General features: G+C 34.9%; 2 protein-coding genes across 4 annotated transcripts; one reads left to right on the top strand and one right to left on the bottom strand.

Annotated features, from left to right (window-relative positions):
* Positions 1 to 1,134: 1,134 nt before the first annotated feature.
* Positions 1,135 to 5,132, top strand: LOC150034598 (uncharacterized). 3 transcript variants are annotated; one of them, XM_090316874.1, is made up of 7 exons: positions 1,135 to 1,677; positions 1,836 to 1,955; positions 2,046 to 2,099; positions 2,953 to 3,116; positions 3,815 to 3,991; positions 4,314 to 4,537; positions 4,892 to 5,132. In XM_090316874.1, exons 1-6 carry the CDS (start codon positions 1,273 to 1,275, stop codon positions 4,522 to 4,524), a joined length of 1,131 nt encoding a protein of 376 aa, XP_090173000.1. In that variant the 5' UTR covers positions 1,135 to 1,272; the 3' UTR covers positions 4,525 to 4,537; positions 4,892 to 5,132. The 3 variants fall into 3 exon arrangements, 2 of the variants coding, with proteins under 2 accessions (XP_090173000.1, XP_090172999.1); XM_090316873.1 differs by lacking the exon at positions 4,892 to 5,132 and having other exon boundaries at positions 4,314 to 4,801; XR_016531580.1 differs by lacking the exon at positions 4,892 to 5,132 and having other exon boundaries at positions 1,138 to 1,677; positions 3,275 to 3,991; positions 4,314 to 4,801.
* Positions 5,133 to 5,266: 134 nt separating this feature from the next.
* LOC120083791 (putative aquaporin TIP3-2) lies at positions 5,267 to 7,917 on the bottom strand. The gene is made up of 3 exons (XM_039039664.2): positions 7,523 to 7,917; positions 6,656 to 6,990; positions 5,267 to 5,895 (listed from the first exon to the last, which is right to left on the bottom strand). Exons 1-3 carry the CDS (start codon positions 7,653 to 7,655, stop codon positions 5,506 to 5,508), a joined length of 858 nt encoding a protein of 285 aa, XP_038895592.1. The 5' UTR covers positions 7,656 to 7,917; the 3' UTR covers positions 5,267 to 5,505.
* Between the last annotated feature and the right edge of the window lie 1,670 nt (positions 7,918 to 9,587).

The raw sequence follows: 9,587 nt of genomic DNA, 5'->3' as shown, positions 1-9,587 counted from the left end.
ATAACACATGTCCACCCAACACCTTCCACAAAATTTTGGCTTCACCCTTTCCTTTGTTAAAAATTTTCTTTTATCATTTTAAAGCAAAACGAAACGGAATGACAATGTACCTTTTTATTTAAATGATTTTCATTTTACCCTTACTCGCCAATGCCAACCTTCTCCAATCTTTATTCCCAAATTTACTTAATTTAGTTGACCAACTGTCGAGTGAAAAGACCTTCATACCGTTACTACTTTAACTCAAATTTTTCCCCTACCAAAATAAAATTATTTAAAAAAAATTGAACAATAATTACTTTATTTCAATTATGCATTTAAATTTATAGTAAATTTTGTAATCTTGGTGGTCAATATTTTAATCATACAATTATGAATTAATTATTTTATTTTTATTTTAGATTTTTTTTTACCTCCAAAAAGGGAGCTTTATATAAGAAACACATAAATTGCATTCTAATGTAATGTATTTTTTTTTTGTCCATGTTAACCAAGGTAACTCTCAAAATGACAAAAATGGTATAATATAAGTTAACATTCAATTAATTCGGTATAAATTGGTGGAACATATAATTTTAATTATATTTTCAAACTATGATATTTCATGTATATAATTATTTGTATTATAAAATATCATAGCAGAAAAAATTACACATGATCTAGAATAACCTACATTTAAATTACAAATTATTATATTTTAGACTATAATAACTTGTACTCCAAACACAAACTATTATAGTACAAATTAAAATAATCAGTATCTCAAATACAGACAATTATAAACTAGACTATAATAATCTACACTACACTTCAAGTAGAAACTATAATAGCACACGATTTATATTATAATCTACATACTACAAATTAGACTATAATAATCTACTCTGCGCTCCAAAAACCTTCTATATAGTTTTAAAAGATTAGGTACTAAATTTACAACTATAACTCATGTTTATTAGTTCAGATCTCACGAAAACAAAAGGATAACTAAACCTTTATTATTTAGAGTAATCGTTTTAAATAAAAAAATATTTTAAAATAGAGTAAAATATCACTTTTATGGGCCATAACAATCATCCATTATTTGAAAAGAGCACTATTATTTATTTATTTATTTTTGAGCTCTACCGAAACTTTATTTAATTTTAGGCGCCAGATATTATCTATATTTTAATGAGAGGCAAAAATTTTGTTTAACTCCGACGGAGAGGCAAGAATCTCGACTCTCCAAATTCCACGAAGGCCGTCGGACGGCCAATTGCCACACTGCACATGGTGGCGACGTTTGCCCCTTTTTGCTCGAACTTTACCCTAAAACTCGGCCGTTCTAACCGCCCTCTGATCCTCACAGCGTTATGCAAAAATCAGAGAAGCGCAAAGTTGAAATGTTTCGGTGTTGCGAGGCCTCAGATTCTGCCGTCTGCATTCGGAGAAGTCGATGGCCTGCGAGTCTTTGTGCTCTCCGATCTACATACGGATTACGAGGAAAATATGAACTGGATTGACTCCTTGTCATCGGTCAAATATAGAGACGATGTTCTTCTTGTCGCCGGAGATGTAGCCGAGACCATAAGTAATTTTGTTTCAACAATGGCTTTGTTGAAGGATAGATTCGAGCGCGTCTTCTTTGTGCCTGGGAATCACGATTTGTGGTGCCGTCAGGAGGGAGACAATTATGTAAGTTGTCGGAGGTTAAGTTTCGTGCTGTAGACTCTCTCGCAGTTTCTTAGTTTTTATCTTTGCAAGCTGATTTACCAGTTTTTATCATCCACACATTGCGATTTTCAGCAGATTTTACTTCTTAGCTATTACATTACTCGCCTTCTTCTTTTCAGCTCGATTCTCTTGACAAGATGAGTAAACTTCTTGATGCGTGTAGAGGTCTTGGAGTTGATACCAATCCGGCAATTTTGAACGGATTGGGAATCATTCCGTTGCTCTCTTGGTATCATGAGGTGGGTGATCGACTGTTACTTTCCTTTTAGCTTTCGGTTCAAGTGATATTGATGCTTTTCCTTGTTGGTTATTTGATGTTTTTGCTTCAGAGCTTTGACAGAGAAGTGGACATACAGGATATCCGCATTCCATCTCTGGAGATGGTGATTCACTTTCTTTTCCCCTAGTAAGAGTCTTTAGAGCTAGTTTTAATGTCAGTTTTGTATGCATCTTTAACGCTCTTTGGTATAGTTTCCTGTTAGTCTTTTCATTTATTGTTCATGGTTCTTGCAATAGTCTCATTGGTTTTCTTTCTTTGAATCATGCATATAGAAAATGACAATAAAATTAGTCATTCTTATCATGATAATCGTCGCTAATATCTTTCTATGTTCTAGTGCTCTAATTGTTGTCTTTTATCCTCCAACCCTTGTAAATTTATAATTTGTATATTTTTCTTTCTTTTTTAGTTCGCTTGAGATGTACTGTATCTTTTCAAATTGTGTGTATTCTTTCAAGTTTCATGTTTCTTTGATTTCTCATGGGAATTCACCTAGAGCACTGATCAAGACTTGTTTTGATGGAATAAGGAATCTTCTTTTCTTGTATAGTTGGGCTCTGAAATTTTAATGTTTTATATCTATGGTGAAATTGTACTTGTATGGTTATCTATCAATTTCCATCTCTTTTCTCATTATATTAAAAGAGAATTTTACTGAGCGAATAGTTCTCTCCAGTCAGTTACTTTAGTGTAGATGTTCATGCATGGTAATTAATTTATTTATTTGTGCTTGAAAAAGACTCTGAATTATTATTGTATTTTCGTACTGTTTTTGAATCCTTTCAATTCATGATTAGTCACAACGTAACGCTCTGATTATGGTGAAGGGGGCTGTTCTCTGGTTCTATATTTTATGATTTTCATTCTTTTACACGAAAACTTTATTTTGATTATTTTTGCAACTTCCTTTGCTTATCTGAGTGCGCTTATCCGATTGGTATTATGGCCAATGGCAGGTGTGTAAAGACTTCCATGCATGCAAATGGCCTGGAGATCTTTCAAATGAAGGTACTTCACTAGCATCATTCTTTGATGCAATGAATGAAAAGAATCACATAATGGTTGAGAAGATCAAGAGAACCTGCAGTCAGATAATTACATTTTCTCACTTTGTTCCCAGGTCAGTTACAATTCGTGCGCAAACACCCAACTCATTAATTGTGTTTTACAAATTGATTCTCATATCACGGACTTCTATGGAGAGAATTTGACGCATCTTTTATATCTTGTCAATAGTCTTCAATTTGCATATCTTATGCTGTTGTCTTTGAAATGCAGTTATGTATCGTGGTGCTTGTTCCACACTTTATTATAGAATATGAAGTAGTAACAAATGTGATGATTCATTTCTGGCACTCATTCTTAAATGAAATTGGATTGACATTGTACGGAAGCAAATCAAATACCGACTCAAACCAAAGGACAAGTTTGCTTAACTTTTTCTTTTATTACATTTTTCTTATCACTGTCACTTGTATTAAAGAACTGTGGTATTGGAGGCCCCCACTCCACACATTATGTTCATTATGTATATGTTCATGTCCATTCTAATTAACCTTTGGAAGATAGTTCGCTGATCCAAGGCTAGCTTTAAGGGTCAAAAAGGTTTTAAATTAATAAAATTATTAAATCCATGATCTTGGAGGCTATCTCTAAACATCCTATACCACTAGGATCACTTCTAATCACGGGGAAACATGATTACTGAACCGTTTGACGAAATCAAGCAGATTAGAATTTATGAATTTTATATCAGAAGCGTCTTTCTGTTTGTTACTTCTGTTGATAGACTGGTGTGCCTGCTTGTTGTGTTCATAGACTAGAGCTATGCCCAGAAAAGAGGATGCTATTCTATCCAAAACTTCCTAAAATCATTGGCTCAGATTATCTCGAGAATCGTATAAGGTCGATACACGGGAGTAAAGAAACAATATCAGCATGTCATGTGTTTGGTCATACCCATTTCTGCTGGGATCATGTACTAGATGGCATCAGGTAATGTTAAATCAATTCACTTTGCTATCAATTCACTTTGCTAGGTCTAATTATGTATTTGTTAAGAATCAAGGTAGTATGGGATGTCTTTGTCCTATATTGATTAGAATGGGATGACCAATGTGGTACTTAAGTGGTTTGGCTCTCCCATCCTAAAGCTAGCTTTTGGGGTGTGATTCTCCAAAGTGCTTAAATACAATTTAAGTGTAGGAAAGCAGTTCAGGACAATAAATTCTTCTCATTATGTGACCATTTTATAAACGTGAATTTGTGCTTTCATCTTTAGTCATAAGCAGATTGCTGAGATGTTTTTTTTTTCCAGATATGTCCAGGCACCATTGGCTTATCCCATAGAACGCAAGAGAAGGATGAATGGTGGTGAAAATTGGCTTCCTTTTTGCATTTATTCCAACGGAAGGTTCGCTCATAAACTCACCCCTTGTTACTGGTCCGATCATTATGCCGCCAATCCAAGATCACCCCACGACACTCAACTTGCTCCTTGGGTTGCCAAATTCTATAAAAGAAAATGAAACAACAATACAGGTTCAATCCTATTTTTGTTGTATTTTTTTGCGTTCATCTTTTTAGTATATGTACCGTCAAAACGCATTTCGGTCTTTTGTACGTCAATTTTGGTCCCATTTACCTCTTGTTTATCCTTTTTTTCCCTCTTAGAATTTCAATCCAAGTGTACACCAATATACTATAAACTTGTGACCACATTTATTGGACCGTAGCTATGTATATAATTTGGGGAGATCAAAATGCTTTTTAATAGTATTGGGACCAATGTTTATTAGACTGCAATTATGTTTATAATTTATGTCAATATTATTAAGGACCTGGATTGCAAAGACAAAAATTGAAAGACCATTTCTGGTTGTCGTGAAAATACAGGAAATAAAATAGGCAGATAAGTACGAGGACGAAAAGGATAAGGATTAAGGGCAAGATTTTGAACCTTATGGTATCTCCATACCACGATCTTACTCCTGTCTGTCTTTTCCCCCTTTTTGTGTCTTTATTTTGAAATTTATTGAATATTCTATTTGAATATGTTAACAGGGGTCTTGTTTCCCGAACAGGCAATCCTGTCTGATTAAAAAAATTCATTTGTTCCTAATTACCATTTGAAATAGTCCATTACTTCTTGAAGTATTAGGGAAGAGAAAAAAGATGGAGCAACTCCCCAAGGGGGATTATCAAATGAAACAGGAAAAAAGAGATCTTTTATTTTTTTAATTAAAAAAAACCATCCCCTAAAAATTTAGGTAAAGAAAAAAAGATGTAAGCTGTATTACTTTTATTACCTTCATGAACATAAACACCACAAATAAACCCCAAACGGAGACAACAAACAACCCTCAGCCAACAAAGGCATCCAGTCTTTTTCAAAGAAGAAAAAAAAACCCCACAGAATAGAGCATAAAAACAGTCTCACATCCAAAACACACATTCGAATCTGTTTTTACAAATTTATAAAAAAAAAAAAAAAAACAAAAAACAAAAACTCAGTAATCCTCGGGAGCTAAGGGCTGGTGACCGGTATGCAGAGGAGGTTCAACGGGAATAACCAAGTACTCATATACAAGGGCCGCAAGCCCACCTCCCAATAATGGGCCGATCCAATAGATCCAATGATTGTCCCATCTCCAGCCCACTAAAGACGGCCCAAATGCCCTGGCTGGGTTCATGCAGGCCCCATCGAAGGCCCCACCCACCAGAATATTCGCCCCGACTATCAACCCGATTGCCAGTGGTGCCATTGTTCCCAAACTGCCCCTTTTTGGGTCTATTGCTGTTGCGTAGACTGTGTAGACCAAAGCAAATGTAAGCACTATCTCTAGTAGAAATCCGTGCAATTCTGATATTCCTGATGAAACAAAGAACCCCATAGGCCTCTGCAATATCCCAACAGAAAACAAAAGGGAAAAGAAAATTAGGTCGAACGAATCGAACTAAGATTGAGCTGTTTGGTAACAGTTCACTCAAATTTCAAGACAAAAACAATTTTTAAAAACTACTTTTCCCCCCTTTTTGTAAGTTTTAACTTAGTTTGGTTTTTTGAAAAAATTAGTAGAAAGTAAATAAGAAAGCATAAATTTAGAGATAGAGAGGGGGGTGTTTATAGACTTGGTTTCAAACCCAAATGGTTATGAACGGACCTGAGGTTTGGTAAGGTTTGGTTTGAAAATTAAGATGGGTGAAACCAGCGAGGCAGTTGAGCTATGCATGAAATTATGAAACCAAAAAAATCTTTTTTTTTTTTTAAAAAAAACTTGTGATCGTTTGCACAATAACAATAACAATAATATAAATAAATAATGAAACTCACTTTTTTTAATTAAAATATTAAATATTGACTGCGATAGTAAAGAAATAAGAGCAAGTAAATATGTACGAATAAAAGAAAAACTACGAAATGGGGCTAAAAAGTTGCATTTTCTTCCAAGGGAAAAAAAAGCTCTTTAAAACAAAAAAAGAAAAAAAAAAAAGAAAAGAGTCACTCTCTATGATGAAATAAACGAATATGCATGTTTAATCTGAACACACAGGAGTATTCATGTTCATCTTTATTCTTAAATCTTCACAACTGTGAGAATAAAATTTAAGGCTTCCATTTCTAAAAGCATTAGGTATATGTGCGTGTTTTTCTTTTACCATGCCACCCGTTGCGAGTCTCAAGAGAAGTGATGCGATAATGGCACCCAAAATCTGAGCAACCCAATAGAAGAATGCACGGATAAGAGAGATCCTCCCTCCCAGAAGAGCCCCAAAAGTTACTGCAGGATTCACATGTCCACCCGATATATTGATACTCGCTGCAACCGCCGAGAACAGCGCAAATGCATGCGCTATTGCTATCACTACTAAATCCGACGCAGCTCTGCCTGTGTCCGCCCCCCTTCGACCATAACCATGACCGTAACCATATCCTCCTCGACCATAACTTCCATGGCCATGGCTTCCATAATCCGCTGGCCTGAAAATTTTATCTACAAAGAGCAAAACCCAAGAACTAATAAATCCATCCATCGATCATGCATGCATGTACTTGAAAATGTTATATATGTATTAATTGGACGCTTATTTTTCCTTTAGACCGTGAAGAAAAAGAAATTCCCATCAAATACAATGTTTCGAATATTTAAATAAGCTCGAGCCTCGCAGTTGCATGTTTGAAAGAAAAATAATTTATCGTACACTTTTTATTTATTACTCAAAATTAATTCATTTAAAAGTGCATTTTATAACTCAAAATTAATTTAATCATATTTTTAAAAGCGATTTTCGTATCATGATTTGAATGATTATTTTGAAAACAATCAAAGCATTTTTTAACCATTTTACAATCACTCATGGGCATATTTGGAATTGATTTTAAAAATAGTACATCCTTTTCTCATATTTAAATTTAATATCATCATCAAAACATGCTTTTAATCATAATTAAGTAACTAAATCAATTTTGATGTGGGGAAATTACTAACAATTTAAAAATCACTCTATTTAATAGTGTGATCATACCAAGAGCAAGGACGGAGCCTTCGCCAGCAAAGACGAAGATGAAAGTGGAAATGAACTCAGCCAAGGTGGCTCGAATGGAGTCAGGATGTGTGGCCTCATCGGCCCGTCCAAAAGCATATCGTCTCGGCGGCATAACGACAGCAAAAACAGTTCAACTTAAACGAAAACCACCAACCAAAACTCTTCCTCTCGGAGCAGAGCGTTTAGTTTATTCTCCTTTCCTTTCTTCGTTGTTGTAAAACTTGAAAATGGAAAAATATGCTCTAAAATTGCATGGATGAGAAGTGGAGGATTGTGGGATTTAAAATGGATGAAAATGGGGTTTGATTGAAGGGAGACAGGTGTAAATAGAAGGTGAATTTGGGGTGACACGTAATGATATGTGTAAGCTCTTCAATTTCGATTCCAAACACAAAACAGTCTCTTATCTCTTTGGATTTGTTTGGACTTTTTGGAATTGTTTCGTTTCCGACGAAACATACAGTATAGATACATCCGAAGTTATCCTGCGTTCGATGGGTTTCCTTTCCTTTCGTCGACCCTGTTCTGGATGTTGGCCCATTTGCCTGATCCATTATACTCATTTAACTCAGGCCCAAGGCCATCTCGATTTTCTTTTTCTTTTTTTCTTGTTGCAAATGCATTCAGCCACGAAATAATTTACGATATAACACAATTTAAAAGAATTAAAATCTATAACATAATTTACATTCAGTCGATAGATTTAAAATGTCTAATTAAAGTCTATCAGTTCTTTCATTATTAGCCAAATTTATCGTTGATATAAGTCTATCATTGATAGACTCGTATTAACAACAAAGACTATAACCAATAGTCTATCACACTATAGAATATTACTTTTTTCTTTTTACTAGCTTTTACCGTGTGCCTTGCATGACATATCTTAATTTTATTTATCAACTATTAAATTATATATTATTTAGAAAAATTGATGTTGAATAAAAAATTTTGGACCAATCACAGATTGTCATGTTATTTACCAAATTAATGATGAATTTACAAATCATCTCATTTAGGACTAATTAAAAATTAACATGTGTCCTAAATTGAAATTGAAGAATCCTGATGATACCACGTGTATTCATCATGACCGTTGGATTGAATCAAATAATTTGATCCAATTTGATATTATTTGGGTTAAACTCTAATGAGCCCAAAAATAGACTTAATTTGACTCAAATGTCAAATAAAACTCAAATCCAATTAAATGGGTCCATGAACCAACTAAGCCCAAGCTTACCAAACCTACCTAAGAACTCTATAAATAGAGGAACTCTCTTTATTTATGGAGGTCAGCAATTCTAAACTCCAGAAAGCCCAGAGAGAATTCTCCCAACAATCAGAAGACTCTCAAACTCCTGAAGTTGAACACTCCTTGAAGATATAAGTCTTTCGAAGATAAAAAAAAAAAAAACTCTTCCAAAACTCCAATTTCTAGAACATCACGCGCTTCGCTTCCTCAAATCAAGCATACGCATTCAACCGAGAGAGAATCAGAGGATCAAGTTCTAGAGATCGAACTACATCCGCATCAAATCAACACAAATACAGAGTTCACCTCCACGAACCAAGTTTCTCCAAAAAACTTGTGCGAATAAATTGGCACGCCCAGTAGGACATCTCTACTTCTCATCTCTCTCTCAACATTCAAACAAATTGATGGCACCAAAGAAAGCTACTTCCAGAACTACTGCTACAAGCGACATCTACACGAGACTTGTCACCCGTAGTCATTCAAAGGGAATCATGTAGGAGCAAGAGCAAGGTCCTGTCATCGCAAAGAGAATCTAGGAGCAGTTGACGGGATCTCCAAAAGGTGGGATCGTCATCAAGGAAAATCTCTTGTTTAACAACTCTACTCTTGCTTCCAATCGATTTAGGAAAGAATTACACCTCGATAAGATGTATGTTATGATGGCAGATGTAACGGCCGAAGCAGCCATGGTGGAGATGGAAGGAAAATAAATATCCTGATGAAAGTTGTTGAGGAGCGAGATCATGAAATCACTACCTTAAGAGATCCGATACAGACTCGTGAAACTAT

The sequence above is a fragment of the Benincasa hispida genome, chromosome 8 (genome assembly GCF_027475165.1).
Source record: "Benincasa hispida cultivar pf3 chromosome 8, pf3_genome.v1.1, whole genome shotgun sequence".
Classification (NCBI taxonomy): Eukaryota; Viridiplantae; Streptophyta; class Magnoliopsida; order Cucurbitales; family Cucurbitaceae; genus Benincasa; species Benincasa hispida.
The sequence above is the reverse complement of the archived record's forward strand: the minus strand, read 5'-3'. Positions and strand labels throughout refer to the sequence as shown.

Coding starts and splice junctions, on each gene's coding strand:
- LOC150034598 (XM_090316874.1), top strand. CDS start 1,273: ATGGTGGCGACGTTTGCCCCTTTTTGCTCGAACTTTACCCTAAAACTC. Junction 1,956..2,045: donor TGCTCTCTTGGTATCATGAG/GTGGGTGATCGA, acceptor TTTTTGCTTCAG/AGCTTTGACAGAGAAGTGGA. Junction 2,100..2,952: donor GCATTCCATCTCTGGAGATG/GTGATTCACTTT, acceptor GGCCAATGGCAG/GTGTGTAAAGACTTCCATGC.
- LOC120083791 (XM_039039664.2), bottom strand. CDS start 7,655: ATGCCGCCGAGACGATATGCTTTTGGACGGGCCGATGAGGCCACACAT. Junction 6,991..7,522: donor AGGCTCCGTCCTTGCTCTTG/GTATGATCACAC, acceptor TGCTCTTTGTAG/ATAAAATTTTCAGGCCAGCG. Junction 5,896..6,655: donor GACTCGCAACGGGTGGCATG/GTAAAAGAAAAA, acceptor GGGATATTGCAG/AGGCCTATGGGGTTCTTTGT.